This window comes from Diadema antillarum, unplaced genomic scaffold, assembly GCF_040938485.1.
Source record: "Diadema antillarum isolate AM-2024a unplaced genomic scaffold, OU_Dant_1.0 scf00000070, whole genome shotgun sequence".
Lineage (NCBI taxonomy): Eukaryota > Metazoa > Echinodermata > Echinoidea > Diadematoida > Diadematidae > Diadema > Diadema antillarum.
Window position 1 is genome coordinate 720,465 of NW_027270959.1, and position 22,863 is coordinate 743,327.

Below are 22,863 nucleotides of genomic sequence, written 5' to 3' on the forward strand. Positions count from 1 at the left end.
GGAAATAATGAATAGAGATGTGTGGGTTTTAAACACCACTTAATTTTAGAGGCATCCATTGAACTGGAGTATAAAGGTTGTTTTTACAGTGTAACAAGCTCACAATGCACAGAAAAGTAATGCAATGTAACTATTCATGAGGTATATTTCTTTGCAACATGTACTCCCCTATCATCATTCACAAGCACAGGTACTTGACCAATATCCCAGGTTTTGAGAACTTGGACCAATGAAAAGCACGTCAGGAAATTTTTTGTGCCTGTGTCTTGAGCTTGTAATGTAGGTTTACCTGATAATAAATACACACCAACTCTAGAATCACATACCTTCACGCCCTATCTGGTGGCAATACAACCAGCATGAAAAATGATCCTGTATTTTCACTCTTTACTTGCTGATTGCTACACAATAATTGATGCATAACCAACAGGTCAAAGAACAAAAGAAAGATACAATGGACAGAATTTAATATCTCACAATACACACCAACCATAGCCTGAAAGGACTAATACTTGTCCACTGTTGATATCAGTACAAGAACAACAACAAAGCCATCGGGATGCAGTTTTCTTTGTTTTGCAATTTGATTTATTTTGGTGATTTTTTGCTCTTGTTCTCAAAATGATAGGAAACCTCAACAAAATGATGAGAGAAGTCACTTGAACACTTTCAGCATGTCCTAGCTACACAGTGCGAGATACTACATATTTGGAGAAAAGATAAGCAACCAAGGTGCATTTCAGGGCAAAAAAAAAAAGTAACAAAGGAGAAGAAAACCAAACAAAACCACGACTACGAAGTTTACATCATGCCAGAAATGGAAGGATGAGTGCTAATTACAGTGTGATGAAGTAGAAAACAGCATTGAGCTTTGATACAAGTATGATAATAAGAAGATCCCAATTTACATTCACAGCTTGATATAGGTGTTCCTCTGTACACACATAAGTCGATTATAATCTCAGCTAATGTATTTTTTTGGGGGGGGGGGGTGGGGAGGGTTTCAGTTCTGTCAAGATAAACTCTGCAGGGTTGACTTTCAAATAATGTAGTCAAAACATGATCTGTAACAGGTTAATAAAGCTGGCATATTGCCACACCCATGGTTTATCATACCATGCAGTCATGCAATATACAAATTTTAATACAGCTGTACAGATTTGTACAGGGCAAATCAATGCTGCAATGTACATGAAATAGGTAATGGTGCTAGCTACCAAAAATTAACCCGTTGAGGACGAGTCAAGAGTATACTTGGGCAGGGGTCTATTGGAAATGCATGTTGTAGCAAAATTAGCCCATCCTCAACAAGTTAAAATACTGATAGACAGTGCAAGACATTTTCTGAAGGGAAAATACATACCAATAATCAATTTATAAAATGAGGGCAATTGCACGTATGTGATAGTATCAAGTTAAGTAAAAAACAAGCAAACAACATTTTTTTTTTCATTTTACACTGTGGTATACACGTAGGCCTACAAATAGTGAATGCTCGTCAGAACTAGTGCAATGATACAAGATTTCACACCACGTGACATATAGAGGTGCTCTATACAACAAGGCAAAGCTAAGTTGAATCATGTACCTCATCTTTCACTGAGTGTAAAATCTTGTTCCATTGCGAAAGTAAAGAACATACACTATTTAACACCTCACATGTCAAGATATGTGGTCCACACAGATCCTTGAATTTTGGCACAGAAATGGGAACCAACTGAGCAGCAGTCACAGTCCGTCATGTACACGTACACATGCAAAACTGATCGGTTTAAATTCTTTACAAACTTAACTGAGTGACAAGGTACGTATGTGCTTGTAAGCGCACTTGTATGGTTGAGTGCATGTGGCAAATGTTTGTTTATTGTGACATCATAGCCGTGAAATGGCACAAAAACTTCCGTGTGAATTGTGAGTTTAACACGGGAATCAATGGATGAAGTCACGCATGCGATATTCATTTTTGCTCAAACAAAATTGCACAGCCGACAGAGACAGCGTGCCATGGTATTTTTTAACTGCATGTCACGTGACGAGCAATCAACAAATCGGATAGCTACATTCTTTTTACGTGCTGTATAACATCTTATTTTGGATGGACACATAAAGCGTATGGAACATATGGCTTTAAGAAAAAGCTACACAAACTAGTTTGAAGCTCTGGTGTTGCATATCCATTGGAAACATCACAGACTTGGGGATACATGTACATCTGTACAGACATTTATGTATAAACATTCGGGTTCTAGATATTCTTCTTGGGTACACACAGAGAGACAGACAAGAACCCATGCTATCCATTACAATACGTGAATGGCCGAACCTTTTCAGCCTGGCGTGGAGCAAGAGAGAAGAAAAGAAGGGATGAATGGCATAGAAAAAAAAAATTTCAGTGCCATTAAGGGACAGTCATCTGAAAATATAACTTTGACAAGAAAGAGCATTACGTTTTCTTGCCTGCATGACATCGGTTATCATCAATTGATCATTCACTTGTCACATAATCAACAATTTTTGGGATGAAATTCTGCCTAACTGGTACGTTGAAATCATTGTGCACACAATTTTGTCCTCAATGTTTATGTGAAAAACAAGGAGGGGATGGGGGAGATGTCAAAAGCATAAATCACCGACTATAATTGTCAATAAGCTACACTTCTCATGAATCCATCATCATCTATTCATCAACATGAACAGAATCAAACAAAAACCATTCAAAACCATCATCGCTTTCTGCAGGGAGAGAAACAGACAACTTCATTATGCCTGATAAGGAAAAGTGTACAGGTCAGGCAAAAGAACGTTGTAGACACAGACAGGTCTACTGTCTACACGCATGGACAAAATCACTTTAGAGCAGCCTAGATACATGGAAGCAGAGCAGACAAGAAGCACAACTGCTGCAAATAATGAAAGGAGACAGGACAGCTCAGGCAGACATCTTCATGTTTCTATGGTTACCAAAGGCATAAGGCAGCACCTACATTGGAAATACTGGAAGAGAAACATCTGCTGGGACCCAAAAGACCTCTATTAATACAGAGGTTTGTAATCAATTGCTGCTATTAAACGACAATACCATTCACAATCTCCATGTATGAAATACTGATTGGTCGATTTGGTGACTGAGTAATGAAGCTACTGATGCAGATCTGGGTGACAGCACCTAGCTGCCATGTCATACTACCCACATGCATCCGTGTTAAGACGGTGAGGTTGTCTTACCTCCCTAATTAAGACAGTATGTGTATCTGGGTATAAAGCAATTAAGATTTCAGTGTATTCCACACTATTTAAAAATATCGTAAGTGTATCTGGGTATAAAGCAATGAAGATTCCAGTGTATTCTACACCACCTAAAAATATCGTAAGTCACAAAAATATGCCAGTATACGGTACACATTACAGACAAGGAAAATGATTACACACCCGAGTTAATGATTATAGCACATAATTAATACGAATATCTAAATGGAAGTACAAAAGAGCTGAATGATCTCATCATTTCTGTTACAAAATTGCTTTGGTTTTGGAGGTATATGTGGCTTTGAATATTGGTCAAAAATACAATGCTCACAATACATAGATGTTTAAATTTTGCCAAAGATTATGACAACAATAACTATTATAATTATCTGTCTGAATGGTAGAATACAACACGTGTACACACATAAACATGCAAATTACAGTACACATATCCTGTTCGGCGTCCATGCAGAACACACTAAAGCTGCATAAAATATGGGAATACTGCAGGAATTGAACTCTTTGAACCTTAAACTGATAACACCTTTGAGAAGATTATAGTATTTCTGAATGAAAAGGGCAACTTTGGGGGATTATAATCCACCCTTGTACAAGTCTGATTAAAATAACCCAGTGGCACTCAATATAATCTTTCTCTAATAGTGAATATGTCATCTAAAAAGAATGCAAATCAGAGATGATTTCTGCAGAAAAAAAAAAATATTCAAGGAATTGATGGTTAAATTACACATAATATGCTACTGCTACGGTACTGTAACATCTGTTTCAAAAATATTTGGTGGATAAATAGAGATTAGTATAAAATAAATGAAATCAAGCACATTTTTCACTGTTGTAATGATGACTTACATGAAAGAAACATAAATAAAAAGTGAACTTTTGATCATTTTATGGTTGTCTTGTATCAAAAATAGAGCCCTGTGCACAGCTTACTTTATATGATGTACATTCTTTGAAATACAAATCACATGTCACACACTACTTCAAAAAAGGCACTTATGAGCATCTTAGGCTGTTTTGAAAATACTGTTGGGCAAGAATCAATTGATTCTCCACACAATAAACAGGCACAGATTTCCATATGTGCCATACAATAGGAAACAATGGAAGACTACAACGGACAGCGATCAACTGAAGGCACTCATTGACAGGAAGAACAAATCACATGGTGACATACTACAACTGTATTGCAAGGGGGAGGCACTTTAATCTTAACCTTTATGGTATGCTGAGGTACAACAATGTATTCAGTCCAGTTTTTCAGCTATCGTTCAATGGCTGGACTAGGACAACAAAAAAGAAACTTTGGCACATTACTACTTTTTTGTTGTTGTCATGACGATCTAGATTCCATTCTCAGAATGATGAATCGATCGACGAGCACCTATACAGAAGTATAAGAAATGTCGCTGGATTGATGGAAGACTTGTAATGCTTTTCTTCATCATCATACTGGATGCAGCAAGTTACTGTAAAGCAAGATGCATGTATCTTCGCGGCATGACATTTTCACAAATTGGAGCCGATGGCCTTCTTCGCGGCATGAAATTTTAGCAAATTGCTAGTGACTGGCATTCAATGCATAGGGTAGACAAGAATTCTAGCATGCATTTTAATTTTGTGAATCTCGGCTCTCGTGAAATTCGCGAAACTAAAATGCACGCAAACATTCCCCGTTTTACAGTAGATTTTTACATATACATTCTCTACATCACAGATGAAAAAAAAAAAAATCCCTTGAGTACAGCTACAGTAGCAGACACATTGCAGGGTATATATACTTCTCGGTGGTACATGAACTCGAAAAGACTTTTGGGGCAAGACGTATTGACGGCAGTTTCGGGCTGGTAAAACAACCAGAACATGGTAAATAATTTCCTTACAGTCAAATCTTTGAGTATTCATATACATGCAGAGAAATATTGGAAGTATTACATATCCCTGTACGTCAGATGGTAAATACATTAAAAAAAAAACCTCAATGAAATTTGTACGTAATCACAAGTTTGTGGACTTTGTATTCTTGCCATACATGACATGCTGTATCAAGGTTTTTGTAGTAGATTTCTGTCATTTTTGACATAAGATTTTTTACAGGCTGACAGATACACATGTATGTACAAACCTCGCTCATTGTTTGGCATTAATGGACCATCATATATGTGTTTTCAATACAACTTACTCTCCACTTACAATCGCCATCCTCTCTTAATGGCTACAAAAGGAAGCATGATTTATAATTAATATAAACATCATTCCTCTTATGCTGTGAAAACATTACAAAATATATTTGCCATTCTTGGCAAACTATTTCAATTGGTACAAGGCACTGTGGTATATAAGGAAAAAAAGTATAAAAATAAAATCACTGTCTTCATATGATATCAATAATGCCACCATAAAAAGGCACTTTTGTCAAAGGCACACAATAGTTTCATAGGGTCACTTTGTACAGTTTTCTCTCTGGACTGACAAATTCTTCCATCGATAAAGCACTGAGCCTGAATGTTTGCCGAAACCAGAGTTCAGTTTTCTGAATACAATTAAGGCACTGTCCTTTTTGGCATCTGGATGTTTCCGTCCAGAAATAACCAAATATTACAATCATATCTTGTCCAAACTACATGTAATTGATAATTTCTTGTCAATCTTTCAAGCATAAGAGGAGGAATGTTCGCCTGGCTTTTTCACTTTGCACTTTGCTCAACACTTGATGCAGCATACATCTAAAAAAAAAACAAACACAAAAATTAACATACCAGAAAAAGAAAAATGTCTAGAGGCTTTCAATTCTTCAAGGTACTACATAAATCCATTGAATTTTGATACTGTGTACCTAAAAGAAAAAAGGCAGAAGTACGACTATTAAAGAAAAGCAAATAATTATAAGGCATTGATGAATATCCCTGATATCAGCAGCAAAAAGTGGTAACCATGAAAAAGAACGAAAAGAGAACAAGAAAAAGCCATCACCTTCTTGACTTGATTGATGGCAAATGTTCAAATTAAGATGCAATCTTTTCCCTCGCTAGAAGCACGCAACTATCCGTCTAATGCTCGTTGTCTGAGTTTGAGGAAGCGATGTCAGCTTCTCCCATTATCGTCTGTGCGTAGAGGTGGTAGAGCTGAGCGTTGATTCGCTGTAACCGCCGGACTTCGTCGTCTGACCGTGGCTGGCTCTGCAACTGATACACCTGTTGGACGCCAAAAATGCGTGGAACTGAAAAACTGTGCACTCACCATGTAAGGGCATTTCAAATTCCTAGGTATAAATGGAGTCATAGCGTAACCATTACATGTAGCAAAAATCACTTGTTATCAATGCTTCCCCCCCCCCCCCCACACACACACACAAATAAATGCCTCAGGCAGTAACTGTTATTATGCAACTTACCGGAATATTATCATCTCTCACCAGAACTGCACAACTCAGAGTTAAGTTGAACTGAATACTTCAACACTGTATAAGCTGCTATTTTCGCGAGGGTTTAATTTTTGAAAATTTGGCGAATCACTGTTGGGCCGCGAATTTAACAGCACGTGAAAATGTCGCCATGTGCTTGGGTGATAGTGCACTTCAATGCCTCATTGCAGTGTCAATTCACAAAAAAAAACATCTTGTGAAAATGTCTGTGACCGCCTCATTCACGAACATTTCTGTATGCGAAAATAAGTTTATACAGTACACACTTCTGATTCCAAGTGTCAAATATCTAGAGAGAGAGAGGTTGATGTGAAAATGATGTAGAAGGGTGAGCCTTAACAAAGGCCTTTGCCACGGTCTTCACATTGTGAGGCTCATAACTTTTGTTTAGGGTCTACTCTAAACAAGGTCACCTCCATGCACATTGATTGCTGTCTGTTCTTCTCTCTGTACATAGAGAGAGAGGCCATGAGAATTCAACTGTCGGACTGCTTACCTTTGCATTTCCCTCTCTCAGACTCCTTGGGAGGCCAACGGCTTCTTCGTAGTTCTTCTCAGATTCCTGTACGGAGTAATAAGAATACACTCATTAATCCATTGTTAAGTCCTGCGCACACTTTGCTGGAGAAATTCACCATCTTGTCATCAAAACCAGCTTTACAAAAGTGTGCCAATTTGAGGCAAAAAAGTAAACTTCAATCTTCTAAAATGTGTTTTGCCATTTTCAGGACCATTCATAAGTTTAGCAATCAGATGCTTTAAAAAGTTCTGTAACCTTCTTTCATTTCTCACGGCCAAATCTGGAGTAAACCCAAGCCAAATTTACATGATTACAATGAACTACAATGAATAGGAATATGATTTTTTTAATGATTTTCATTAATTTCTTTCTGATTTTTGTGAAGACTTAAAAGTTCCTTTATATAATTCCATCACAAAAATCTTTACAAAATATGAGATATGCAATGAAATGATGTTGCTTATTTCACAATTCCAAGCTGATCATTTCCACAGCACACTTTCCCCACAACAAAATCGCTTTATAGCGAGCTTTTGATCTGCAATGCGAACACTAAGACGACATCTCCTCCCGGGCAGGACAATGAAAACGGCTGTCTCATGCATATGCAGAACATTATTTTTTTGCCTAAATAGTGATGTCTTAGCATTCGTGTGGCAGACCTAAACCTCGCTAATAGTGACTACTCCATGTATCTTGGCAGCATACAGTACCTCAAGCGGTCTCGAGATCTTCACAGCGTATCCGCTCTCCGCTGTACTCCCCACGGTGGACTCGCCTTCCCAGGGAAAGCTCCGCTGGAAGGCGGGGAGGGGCGGAAGGGCCCTGGGCAGAGCCGTGCCACCGGCGGTAGGGAGTGGCCGCAGGACGAACTGGACAGCCCCAACAGATCCTTGCATACATGAGAAGAGTGAATGATAGGAATGCATAGCATTTGTAAACCTGTGTATTTACATCTGTACATGTAAACTTGAAACTGGATGTGCGGGGAACAATAAGTAAGGTATGAATTGGTCAAGACTCACACTGAAAATGGTATTTATCATAACAAAATCAAAGTCTATACATAGGCCAGTGGTGATTTGCCTCCCCCCCCCCCCCCCCCCCCCCCACCAAAAAAAAAAAAATAAATGAATAATAATACTACTTGCAGAATTGAACTATGGCTTGAACAACAAACAGTCAGAAGCATGGCTGCATTATCAACCAGATGTAACAAAGCATGCTTATGACATGTCATATATTGATAAACAGTGATACAATGATTGAACAAATAATGCCAATTCAAGGCTGCAGTTTCCACAGGGCAAATCATGCTAGGAGCATATCACAAAGAAACTGCATTCCAAAATCAGTTTTGTTTTTTTTATTTTTTGTGCAATAAAGACGACCACTTAAACTGTCCACCCACTCTCACCTTTATGCTGAAGGACCCTCAGACACTGACCGCTCCCTATGTCCCACACCCTAGCCGTCTGATCTGTACTGCCCGAAGCAAGTGTTGTGCCATCCATACTGACAGACAGACATGTGACGGACGCACTACGACCGAAAAGAACAAAAAACAATAAGAGTTGTGTAGCAATAACAACCGGTAGGATTATGAAAGTTCCTAATAAGAAAGCTACACAGCTATATCACATGACATAATGACCAAGGCCTCCTGAAACTATGGATTTCATTTTCAACTGTAAACTCATTGCAACATATCCTATTCTGTTTGCAAAATGCAAAAGTACAGTGCACTCCTGTTACAATGAACACGGTTATAACGAAGTAAAACTTCTGGTCCCAAAATTATCGCCATTACAGTCTATGGTACAAAATTTGCTTATAACGAACACGGTTATAGTGAAATTTTCGCTATAACGAAGTCTTTTCCAAGCGCCACTGACAAAGAAAAACAAAAGAAACGTGCTCCATTATAACGAACTGAGGATTGCTTTCGAAAATACGTAGCGGAACAAGCGTTTATAGCATCAGTGCATTCGCAAACGCGTCACATCACTGTGTGTTCGCTTCGTGTGTCAAGCACAGTTTCCGAGGGGAACTTGCGTTATTATAATACAATAATCTGGAATTGAATAACTATTTGTTTTATTGTTCACATAGTTTTCCATTGTATGACGAGTATTCAACAAACAGAATATAACTGGCTTCCTTGTTTTCGTTATACATTGGTTATAACGAAATTTCGTTACAGTGAAAGAAAACTGGCGGTCCCGAGCATTTCGTTATAACCCAAGTGCACTGTATTTGGAAAGAATTTGAGTTTTCCAGGGAGTTGATGTTGATTTTTCTTTTTTTGTTGTTGTTGTTGTCTGAACAGTTTATGATGCTTATCAAAATTATTTTTCATCAGTCACTCTTACAACGTAAAACAAAACTGCAATATATCATGGCTTATGTACTCTGTGACTCGATGTGTGCACTGGGTAGAATTTGAATCTAGGACCCTTTTTTTATGAGTCAAAATAAAATTTTCTTTTTCCATCGCTGATATCAACCCATATCATACACTGCGTTCCCCACTGAGCAATTCAGTCAAACCAGGGAGGTGAGACTCACCTCCCTGGTCAAACTGCCTCTTTATGGCATATGTGACTATGCATCACAAAACCAACAATAATGCCTTCAGCACCCTTCGGGCAGAGGCATGAAAAGTCTCATGCACTGATTTTGTGTGAGGGCTCAAAATAGGTGTAATGGGTCAACCTAACCAATCTGAAGTTTTTCATAATATGTTCTGAAGGAGCAAGTCTTCTTCTACATTATGCTTGGTGTGAGACCACAACATGAATGGGAAATTGTCTTCTTAGCAGAGCTCCTAGAACAGTTTTGTGTGTGTGTGTGTGTGTGTGTGTGTGTGTGTGTGTGTGTGTGTGTGTGTGTGTATTTTTTTTTAAAGAACAGTGTGATTAGGTGTGCCTTAGAATCCCTTTTTCATTTGATAACAAGATGATGACTTCCACAGCCAATTTCCCGAACTATGACTTGATGGTTCAATGTTCAGCTTCGTATCAGGTATATTAAATACTCTCTAGGGTAGAGAGGAGCATCATGGGAAAAAAAAGAAGTCTTGCTTGAGGACACTAGTGGCCTGACAAGGCTTGAATCCTGGAACTTTCAGACATAGAGCACAATCCACTTGACCACAATTAAAGAAAAGGGGGGTAAGAGATTAATAATAAGGTTTAAGGGAGAAAACCAACCTGTGCCCTTTGAATATAGAAGTATTTTCAGAATCTTGTGGCGTGATGTGTCTTTCTTGACTCGCATTCTGTGAGGAAAAGCATAAAAAGAAAAACAAAATGAAGACCGATTCTCACAGGCATGAAGCCAAAATGATGATCACTATGCACTGTAGAGATATATTTTATCTTCAGTATGCCTACTACTAGCCTTTGTCAAAGACCCTTCTGATTCTGTGGTGATTGCACAAGGAGCAAGCAGAGGGTCTTCACGTGAGACTAGTCAAGCCAACCTCATAAACTGAGACCTAGCAAGAGGAATTTTGGCTATCTCTTTGAATTTCTTAACCTGGGCCTTTGAATCACCAAACTCTGCTACCAGCACTTGGTAGCAAAACTTATAATCCAGTCAGTGCAGCACCAACAGAAGAAATGCATAATACAGGTTTCGTGTTGATGACCAACAGCTCAGCTTATTAAACATGAGGCAAGTCTCAAATCCATGATTGAATTTTTTACTGCTTACAGTAAGAGAAGTATGGAATATCCTTGTTCTGGATAACGAAATTTTGATTGCACTGGTCTGTTCTCAGGATTGGTTTGACTTTTGGATTTTACACAAACAACATGATTTTTTTTTACTATCATTTACCAGAATGTAGATTAACCCTGTATCTGCTCAGGCACTCAGCTTAACTTGCAAAGCTTTTTCATCAATAGAAAGTCGTCCTACCAAACTTTATAACCTAGTAGTAAAGTTAGTAAGTCCACTCAGGTGTAGCAATGTGCCTCAGTCCAACAGGAAGGCCATGGTGACACAATAGGGATTAGGGGTGATTAGGTAATCTCTATTCCAAGACAGTTTATAGCTTGCAGACATCTGTGACAATTAGCAAAGAAAGCACCCCAGCATATTACCAATTGACGAGCACGGTAAGGATCTAAAAAATAGCGAACCACAGCGTGTACCTGAGGTCCACTCATGAGTTATGAAAGGATTGCTGGTTAGCTGTTTTTGAGATATCAAGCCATTATCCATAGGATTGTCAGTTATACTTCTGGGAACAGATAAACAAGGTATATGCTGCCATCTGAACATCCGCCAAACAGACATGTCTCGCTCGCATCGGCCGTTACGGACTCCACTGGTGCGTCGAACAACAAGTTACAAAGCAGCTGGCCGGTACATAGCTCCCAAACCTGTCGAGTGTGACAAGAAACATGTTACAAACCACATGGCTGCAAAAAAGCAACAATGAGATAATAGCAGCTTTAAGAAACTTCTCTGCATTAATGCTACACTGCTCTTCAGTACTTGATTCATGCGGAGACTCATGACTGTGAAATTCTATACTAACCCCCAGGTACCAGCATTCTTTCTTTCTTTTTGTTTTTTTGTTTTTTCACTACGAAAATCATCACATAAATTTCATCATATAAATCAAGTTACATCTTAAAATCTCATAATAATACTAGAAACTGGAATCTATAAAATGTGTATTCCTACTGCCTTGCCCCTTTGCTTTTGGGCTCCCTTGAAGCTCTATACAGAGCTAGTTTGTCTATGACAAATGCAATTGGTTTACATTCACTGAAACAGTACTTTTCACACATTATTTTGAATCTTGATACCATTATAAAATTTTGGGATAAAATGGCGGCAGGCAGGTTGGCTTTCGAGTTCTAATGAGAGCACCTTGCAGGAATGGTCGAGGGAAGATGAGATGAAGTGAGCCAAGGGGCCACCAGCTCCTACAAACAGGTCCGTCACTGTGAGGGAGTGGGCCGAGATGACATGGAGGGGGTTGCATGACCGCCCAAGAGTGCACTGACGCACGACTCTGAAAAATGACAAATTTAGCAAAGAGACATGGTATGAAAGGGCAATTTCGACCCAAACTATACTCAAGGTGACATCAATAGATGAAGATTATGAGCATGATGACTGGCATTTCCTCAGAGTTGGACGTAAAATCAGAAACTTCTGGCATTTACAGCTTCATGCTTTCATCCACCCAGAAGGAGAAAGTCATGGGCTTTTAAAGTTTCATGCTTTCATTCAATACATGTCCCTTGGAAGAGGGGACGCTTTTATCTCCTCCCATCCCATCTCCCACTGATATGTTGTCAAAATCTTCTCCAAGTCGCACTTTTGGTCAATGATTAGTAAATGCAACCACTTTACCCCTAAAAGTTATTGTTGCCTAGTGATAATATGCCTACAATACTTTGATGAGAATATCAATATGTTAACTTTGAACATGGCGAGGTGTTTCTCTTTGGACAGGTGGTCCCTGCATCTAGGATGATCACTTACTCTGACATTGCCCAGACGAGCACAAGGTTGTCCCTACTCGCTGTCACGAGGTGGCTGCCGTCATCGGAGAATCGGATCTTGGTGACCGTCTGGTAGTGACTGGTCAGCACTGCCACCAGCATGCCAGTGGTCAACTGCAAAAAATATTGAGATTAAGCGGCATTGCAATCAGCGGTAGATTGTAACCCCACCTGCCTTCAGCTGATCTACCAGTAGTGGCAGGTTTGTGCGCTATTTGGCACAGAATATCCTCCAACCTACGGGAAGCTTAGTGGTAGATACACATACATAGTGTACATGTGCCCAGACAGTGACCTCTCAAAACTCGCCTACTTTTGTTGAAAATTTTCCCAGGTGCCGTAGTCGACTTGGGTTTGCATCCCTGAATAGATCACCTCATCTTACACCTTGTGTGAAATATTGTACCATTGTGCTCTTGACCATGAACTCTTTGTATACTGATACATTTTTAACCAGAAATTTTCGTTTGTTGCAAAACTGTGAACTGACACCTTCTGTGTCAGAACTTCATAGATTTTTTTTGAACTTTTTCCATGCATGATGGTCTACATGTTGAATTACTCAATAAAATGAAGAAAGAATTAAGCACTGTTGCCCTTCAGATTGCTGCAGATTTTACGTACATCTATAATTCTAATTGTTTCAAAATGCTTGAAAAATTGCCATAATTCCCCATCTGACCTCAACACTTACAGATTTATACAGCTTTCATTTTCTTATCATTTTGTCAAGTCTTTGAGTTAGTGGGGGGGGGGGGGAGAGTATAGTTCAAAAAGGCAAAAAATAAAGAATGAACATAAAAACACACTGTAAAGTAAATAAACAGAAAAAAAAACTTAGAGCAGTATTTCAAAACAGAATTTATCAAAAATGTCGCATTCAAAGTTCTCTTCTCTATCATTTCCACAATCTTTGTCAATCAAATTGCAGTTATTTCATGAGGTCAATAAAGATGATGTAAGTCGTATTATTAGGTCTTCATCCTCTGCATCATGCGAACTTGATCCTCTGCCAACACCACTTACCAAGAAATATATTGGTGAACTGCTTCCTATTCTTACAGATATGGTGAATGCAAGTCTCAGGTCTGGTGTTACGCCAGATGTGTTCAAAAGGGCTGTTGTTACTCCATTTCTAAAGAAAGTTGGTGCATCGCAGGAAGATCTTGAGAACTATTGCCCTGTCTCAAATTTGAACTTCTTTGGGAAGATCAAAGAGAAGGCAGCCACAAGTCAAATCATGGACTATCTGATGGAAAATAGTTTGCATATTCCCACACAATCAGCATACAGAAGACAGCATAGTGTGGAGACTGCACTAACGCGTTCACATAACGACATCTTACTCTGTTTACATCGGTGACAGGAAGTAATTTTGGTATTGCTTGACTTCAGCTCAGCATTTGATACCACTGATCATGCCATCTTACTTGACTGGCTCACAAGGCGGTATGGATTTGAAGGTTCTGTTATAAACTGGTTTTCTTCACATTTGTCTGGACGTTTCCATACTAGTGAAGATTGGAAATCATCATTCCCATTCGGTCACAGATGACTGTGGGGTCCCACAAGGCAGCGTTATGAGTCCTCTTCTTTTCACCTTGTACAGTGCACCTGTATATGATATCATCAAAGCGCATGGACTTCTTTCGATGATATATGCAGATGATCTCCAAATATATCTGACATTCCCAAGAGACAGGGAGATGGCGATCACTCGCATTAACAGCTGCATCAAAGACATCACATCTTGGCCATTCAAGAACAAGTTGGTTGTCAACGCGTCAAAGACTGAAGTACACTTTACATCTAGGTTTGCCCCATCTCTTCTGTTCCCTCCTGTTATCACTGTGGATGGTGTTGGTATCCCTGGCTGCAGTCAGCAGAGCACGCTACCTTGGTGTCATCATAAACATCTGTCGATGGCTGATCACATCACTAAAACCTGTCCATCAGCAATCATAGCCATTTGGAAAATTGGACAAATTCAGCAGTATCTCAACAGAAATTCTATTGAAACTCTTGTGCACTCGTTAATAATGTCTTGAGCATGTACAAGTAGACAATTGTAATATTTTGTTGTATGGCCTTCCAAAGAAAGATGTCAACTGGGTTCAAAGAATTCAGAACACAGCAGATAGATTGATAGTGGGTGCATGGGTGCACACTCTAGAGACTTTACTACACAAATTTCGCATAAACTTCATTGATTATCAGTTGAAAAACGTGTTGTATTTAAGATACTTATTACTGTAAAGGTGGTTTCTTTCGTGGTGGTTTTATTTTCGCACTTTTCGTGCTTTGAGGTTGAACCGCGAATTTAACATCACGCGAAAATGTTTTGAACTTGTCGCTTGTTACAACGCTATCATTACCGACCGCGAATTTAAACACGTACTCGAATTTAAACACAAGCGAAAAAGTTGGCACCGATGGAAACCGCGAAAGTTTCTGTACGCGAAAGAAACCACTTTTACAGTAAGTGTTTTAGAGCTCAGAATAATCTTTCTCCTTTTTACATTACAGAACTTATTCATCATCACATTCCAACACGAACTCTTCGATCATCATCACAACATCTTTTGTCAGTCTATCCTGTAATCACACAAACATTGTAACTGATCCTTCACATCAGCTCCTGCTCTTTGGAATTCATTACCTCTTTCAATCAGAAGCATATCTTCCTTTGATTCTTTCAAAAAGGCACTGAAAACTTATCTGTTCAAGTATTGCTGATTGTATGTTATGTCATAATCGATATGTTATAAATGTCAAGCACATAGAGAATTTTGTTAATTACATGTATTATGCACTTTATAAATGTGAATTATTATTACTATTATTATCATAATCATTATTATCTCAAGTTACATGTATTTCCCACTGAAATCATTAATAATTCTGGGAGATTTGATTCTTCACGTATTCAGCTCATACATGCTGCCAAATATGAGGAAGTCTGGAGAGAGTTACACCGTGGCAGCTGAAAGTTAGAACGAGAAAACTATCATCTAACAGGTCAGCAAACAGCAAAGTTTCAGAGACAAATGAGACATTTTCATGGGATGCGGCAACAACCTACATGTATGCCCTTGAATAATGACTTCTCTCAATCTCTTCACCCCATCATCTATCCAGTTTCCAATATGCAATTCCACAAAATCTTATTTCTCATGAAAAATACACATTCCATCAACTTGTTACTGACATATCTTTGGGGTTATGTTCCCCCTGCTTTCTGCAAAGGTAAGACAAGTGCTCTTTCAATAAGATAGAAAAGTGATACTACACTGTATGTTGAACTTTCTATATAAATTATTTTCTTTATTGTACCTAACTGATTGACAAATTGCCCTACATCGACGCAAATAAGAATTTGAATAATTATGCAGTACCAGCTGCATGCTATAAGGATTAGAACCAACACTTGCTGTCGAGCGAAAGCTCGGTGGTCTAGTGGAGATGACGCCTGTCCGGTGATCAGGAGGTTGTACGGCTGTATAGGTTTAAATCCAGCTCAAGTATGTGCGCCCATGATCTTTTATCATGGCTACTACTAAAACACTGATCAATTCAGTGCTTATTTACATCGATGTAGGGCAATTTGTCAATCAGTGGCAATGAAAAACATCTAAACGGAAGAATTTCATTAATTTTGTATATTTTCTTTATCTTGTCCATAATGATCATATTTAAGTGTAATAGTCTCCTTAAATCCAGTGATAACAGCACCAAAACTTTAAGAATTCACAAAATTTCATATCTTTCGTCTGACTTTCCTCAAACTTTCACTGATGCGTTCTACTAATATTGCTGCTTTCACTCAATCCGTATATAACATTTTGGGCTTTTGTTTCCTTGCAGATGACATGAAGCAGGGCAGGATCTGTAAACACTTGACCTGCATGTACCAGCACCTTCACATCAAATCATAAATGCAAGTCCCGACTGTGACAAGCCCTTCAAATACACCGACAACAAAAACTTCATGTGATTTGGTTGACTTGTGACTGATTAACGCTGATGTCGTGAGGCATATTGTAAAGTTGACATGACACACTGTACCTGCCAGATGTGGACTTTTTCTGCGATACCAGCAGCGATGTAGGTGCTGTCCGGTGAGGCTTCCAGCGCAGTGACAACACCTGGGCACGTCTGCCGCTGGGGTTGGCCATCCTTCGAAGTAAGTGATAGATATGTACACAACTTTTAATAGGTCCAGAAAAAGACACACAAATTGTTTCTTCATCATCTCACTCTAGACCTATTCTCTTTTCTTTTTAATACTCCATTTGAGAAGATCTAATTCACAGCAACTATTAATGAACATACAGAGTGAGGTTTTCACAGAATTTGACAAAATTTGGAAACAACACAAAGAAGGGACAAATCTGCACTTCAATGTGCCCGAAGACAAAAGTGATGCCTGATGGGTCACACTTGTGTGTGGGGGAATTTCTGCACAGTCGAGTGGAGCCTATGATACTGTACTTGACAAATAGATTGTACTAGTACTAGATTATACTAGACCTACTAGATATGACTTCTACTACTACTACACAATTAGAAATATTTCATTTACCTTTCTAGCTGCCCTGAAATCCCACACGCTCAAAATTGGCCTGTCTTTAGATGCGATTACGAGTCTGTCCTTGGAAACACAAATGCTTCTTTCACAGCTGTATCCCGACTTGAACGTGGCTAAAGATGTACCTGTAAAGTGGTCACAGAGTGAAGCTGTCCAAAGTTGACCAGAAGTATCAGTAGTCAAAAGAGCCTCCATGGTTATATTCGAAAATGATCTCTTGAGCCTGTCTGTCATACCCCCATCGGATCACCAGCAGCTGTCGGACCGGCCCGCTTGCCGGTCGTTTTTGTGTATGCTCGCTATATATCCGCTACCCGATACCCGTTCGTCGGTACTCGAGTGTTCGCTGCATACACGTGAGTACAGTGCTCTCGCTGACCTACTCCACGTGTCTGAGCACATGTATGCAGCTATGGGGCGCCAAGTGTCGCATGGTCATTACGAAATCAGTCACTTCGACGACGACGAAATTGCCATTATTTTCGTCAAGATGATTTATTTCATCATGATATCAGTCATTTCGTCGTCCACGAAATATCGACTGATTTCGTTACGAATTATAGTAATTTTGTAAATAAATGAACATTTAATCGACGAAATCATGGCTGTGTCGTTACAAAATATCATAGGCTAGTCATTTTATAACAATTAAAATGAACATTTCATTGATTCGTAATGAAGTACACTGGACAGCAAAAGAAAGTTCCCACTTCTGTTAAAGACCGCATACAAAAATTCACCCCGTAGAAATATACAATTTTTGTACACAGGTGTGCTACAATGCCCCTTACTTATCACATGCACATAAGCAAGTAGTATTCATAACAATGAAGAACTTGGCATGCACAGCATCTTGGTCATTGAATCAAAAGTCCCTTTCACACCAGCACTTTCCACCATGCAAAACTGACCACTAAATGGACAACATTTTGAAACAACCGATGTGTCAAAGTGAACACCTGTTGTTTTGTTGTTTTTTATTCAAAATAATGTTAATGAGTGTATTCTTTATTTAGGGATGCTATCCTTCCTGATTATGCTAATTCTCAGAATAAAATCAGTTAGCTCTTTTAGACTGGACATTATTCTACTGGTCGACTAGCCCGACCAGACGCTGTGATAGGCCCTAATTACGCCGTGCGCGACGTACCTACGTACAGCGACCGGGCTGTGTATAGTTACTGGTCGACCAGCTTCCACCAGGAAATCTGTGCCACGTCTTAAGGCTTGTAACGCTCATTCTGTTACATTTGTGACTCTTGATTCAGTGACCAAGATGCTGTGCATGTCATTTTTTTCTTTGTAATAAAGATAATCACTTGCTATTGGGTATGTAATTACTAGGCCTATACGTGCTTTTATTGCAGCATACCTGTGTACAAAAATTGCATGTTTATTTCTAGTTGGTGAATATTTGTGTGCAGCCTTTGACAGAAGTAGGTACTTTCTTTTACTGTCCAGTGTAAAGAACGAAATAAACATTATTTCCAAGTCCATCGATGAAATGGCCATTTCCTAACAAACTCGATCCCTATGTTAATATTTTCGTTTCCAAATGATCGTTCGTTGACGAAATGAGTGATATCGTAACGAAATATTCCATGCGTGACTTGGCGCCCCATAGATGTTGAGGCTACTGCCCGTCAATAGATGGCGTGATTCTAAGTACAATATAAACAATGCAATGGGTAAGCACTATTTGGGCACCCGTCCCGCTTCATCATGAATATTCGTCATAAAACTCCAAACTCCAATTTTTTTATCATCTACATGTATCCGTAATACCTTGGAAAATCTAATACATGCAGGGGCGGCGCAGCCGTGGGGGCCGTGGGGGCTCGGGCCCCCACACTTTTTGTGCACCATACAAAGGAATACATAAGGTGTCATCACTTTGGGCCCCCACACTTTTTTCAACGCGGAAGTACGCAAGTGGCACTAAAATAGAAATAGATAGAGATCTTGAAGTATGGCGGCGGTAAGGTTAAGTGTTTTCTCTGAAGACCTTTTTTTGTTATAACACTCGGAAATGTGATGGGAGAGAATGAGCTGAGGACCTTTTTTTTTTTTTTGCTTGTCAGCTGAAGAAACCCGGAAGTGGACGGGGAGTGATGAGCTGAGGACCTCTTTTTTTTTTTTTTTTTTTTGCTTGTCAGCTGAAGAAACCCGGAAGTGAACGGGGACGGGGAGAGATGAACATTTTTCCATCTCCCGGCGAAACGTTTTTACATTCCCCGTTGATGCAATTTTTCGAGATTTTTAAATTTCCCGGCGATACGTTTTTACATTCTATGGCACGTACCCACCGTTCTTGGCACTTACTTGTACAGTATCTTACTGTCTGATGAATATTCATGATGAAGCGGGACGGGCGCCCAAATAGTGCTTACCTAAACAATGGGTGATTTCAAGTTTGGTGCTTGTTCTAAATTAATGCTATCAGAGAGTGAGGTGACCCGAGACGCCGCGGGAGATTCAAGCAAAATGTTTTGAATTACTAGTAATCAGCTTTCAAGTTTTATCGCCTATTAGGCATTTGTCATCAGAGTACAAGCACATGGCAACTGCTCTGCAAGAATTCTGCGGGAAAGTTTAATTTTGAATTATTTTTCCCACACTTTTTTATTGCATTTTTTTTTCATTCAGTGTGAAGTGTTTTCTGAATTCATCTCACAGCTTTAGCGGGCACTTAGCACGCAATATGTAGGCCTTATTAGTTCCAATAATATGCAAAAAAAAAAATGCAAAAAAAAAATTAGCTCAATTGTGATTTCAGGCGCCATTTTGAATGGGGAGGGGGTTCTGGGGTAAACTAGGACATCACCACTATGCCACTAAGTTCTCCCTACATTCAGTTATGATAAACATATATCAAAGATTTTCTTATCATTTTCTTTAAATTTCAGATGCTCTATATGCAACTTTCTGTATGTATTATAATGGATATATCACTCTTCATGAATATTCACACACTCACACACATAGGGCCTACGCGCGCGTGCACACACATACACACATATACACACGCACATACACACACATTATTAATGATATGCTTATTGTAATATTGCCAAGCCTCTAGTTTCTGTTTGTCCCACTTCACCCCAACCAATGTCCCACTTCTCCCAGGTGACCCAATTCACCCCGTTCAAGAAGTTTGTTTTGTTTTGTTTTTTTTTGTTCGATATCACAAAATGTAATGATACTTATAGGAATATGAAGTAACAACCCATTATGTGGCCTACAGCATCAGTAGTCTTTGGGTGCGATACACGAGTGCCCCATTCTAAATATCAGGAAAGTTATACGAGAAAATTCATCTTATCACAATTTTTGTCCCAATTCACCCCACTCCCCCCTAGACTACTAGAGTATGGGCCTCCCATCAGTATTCGTAATAATGCACTGTAAATGGAATTGTGTCAAGAGCATCCAAAGAATGAACACAAAAGCTGGGACTATGTTGTATTCATATTGAATAGATTAACGGAATTGGGGAGAAAAATGTATAGCTGGTCGACTTGGCATCATTATGTAAACAGAACCTTTTACAATGGACTTTTATGGGGGCCTTTAAGAGGCATCGTAAATTCTTCGTCTCACGGAAAGTTTTGATGAATTATTGTCACGAGAATCTCACAATTTCGAAACCACAACCACGAAATTCTTTCAATAAGTTTCTGGATATTATGTGCAATCTGTTCTGCAGGGATAATAGAATCACTAGCTGAACTCTGCAGTAGGGTTCAAGGATGTTTGTGTTGTACAAAAACGAACCAACACGTGGGCCATCACGCACGTGCCCAACTTGTCTATTATATAGTATTCATGTATATAGGTCAGCAATGTATTTTGCGTCGTTTTTTTTTTCTTTTTGTTTTCGCGAATGATTTCTCGTCTCGGTGTCAGTCGGGAAGGAGCGAGGCCTCGGCGGTCCCCCCCCCCCCCCTCTCCACCCTCCGGCATCCAGCGGTATGCACTTAGAATCGTATCATGTAATACTTAATGACTTTACATAACTCCTTGCATTTCATGTTTAGATGTCAAATGATAGGCTTAGAATGCTAATAACTGACATTGATTTAAAAACTCATTTCACCCACAACCACTGTGCGCTGTATATGCATGGCACGGAGAATTACTATTTTCTAGAAAGAAAAAATACCTCAGTTTCTAATTCTGTCACTGCAATGGTTCAAAATCACGAAGTGCATTAAAGGTTTTGCTCATAAATCATGGCGTATGAATCCTATATACCCACATAGGCTATAATCCTATTATAGTAATTATGCTAGCATTAACTTTTTATAGACCTTATAAAGGTTGTCTGCCGCTGGGATTAATAAACTACAGTCATGTTTTCATCAGACGTTGCAATTTGTGGTGGGCATGTTTAATCGTTTTTCCAAAGAATGAGTCTACGAGATTGGAATAAACTGAGAAAGCAATAAAGCGGATTTTTTTTTTTCATGCACTTTTTTTATTTGCTTCTGCAATCAAGACTCATGAGAGATGTGAGGTGTACGAGATATATGAACGTTGGTTAAAATAATCAGGGTTTTCACAAGAATCTATGATGATAAAACGGAGGGAAAATAAAAGATTTGCCTAAGGGCACTCATGTGATGCAAAATATAGATATTTCAAGCCACTGTCATGGTTATAAACAGTTTACGTAACCTGTTAGGCCTATGGCAGTCTAGAATGTACCTTTTCTCTCTGTGTAAATAGAAATATAGCTGTATGTGCAGGACATTAATCTTTGTTGTTTATATCGCGATGAAGAATAATGGATTTATCTTATTGGCTTTCTACTAATCTTTCTGTCGTAGACCGGATCAGCAATCTTACACTGAAATGCCTCGTGATATTCTTGATAGAAGATTATATTATCATATTGATCATGGACCAAATATAATGACTCGATACACATCGTCACGCGCTCATGATAGGCCTACTACACTAATTACTCTGTACAGAATGACTATCAAAATAATTTTGTGTGGGGGATAGCAAAGGCGACAGGCATAGGATAAAAGAGAAATGCATATAGTTCTTGTATAATGTGATGTATTCTAAAATTCTTCAGCGGTTATTCTAAATAGCTCAAGATTACGTTTATGGTGTTGACCATGTTGATGGCTCCCATGCGAATTGACACACGCAAATACAACAAGAGTGTGGTATTTGATGTTTTTTTATTCAATCAAAATCAAGATGTAGAGAACAGGCAGCATAATAAATATATACACTGAGCGTGTCATTGCAATGATTGGCAAACATATAAAATTATAATTAATTGTATTGTAATTACCCGACTTAGCCGAGTAAATTATCGTTCCATACCATTACAATACATTATAAACCAAGAATGAGATAGATAGACTGACAGGAAGATAGATTGATAGATAGATAGATGGATAGACAGACAGAGAGGAGATATAGATAGATAGATAGATAGATAGATAGATAGATAGATAGATAGATAGATAAATAGACAGAAAGATAGATAGATAGATAGATAGATAGATAGATA

At 38.9% G+C, this 22,863-nt stretch overlaps 1 protein-coding gene across 1 annotated transcript; it reads right to left on the reverse strand.

Moving 5' to 3' along the window:
* Positions 1 to 6,317: 6,317 nt before the first annotated feature.
* Positions 6,318 to 17,550, reverse strand: LOC139716800 (WD repeat-containing protein 18-like). Its single transcript, XM_071628332.1, has 10 exons — positions 17,322 to 17,550; positions 16,805 to 16,915; positions 12,720 to 12,853; positions 12,099 to 12,243; positions 11,459 to 11,602; positions 10,424 to 10,491; positions 8,629 to 8,753; positions 7,925 to 8,103; positions 7,188 to 7,253; positions 6,318 to 6,461 (listed from the first exon to the last, which is right to left on the reverse strand). Exons 1-10 carry the CDS (start codon positions 17,520 to 17,522, stop codon positions 6,318 to 6,320), a joined length of 1,317 nt encoding a protein of 438 aa, XP_071484433.1. The 5' UTR covers positions 17,523 to 17,550.
* Positions 17,551 to 22,863: the final 5,313 nt, after the last annotated feature.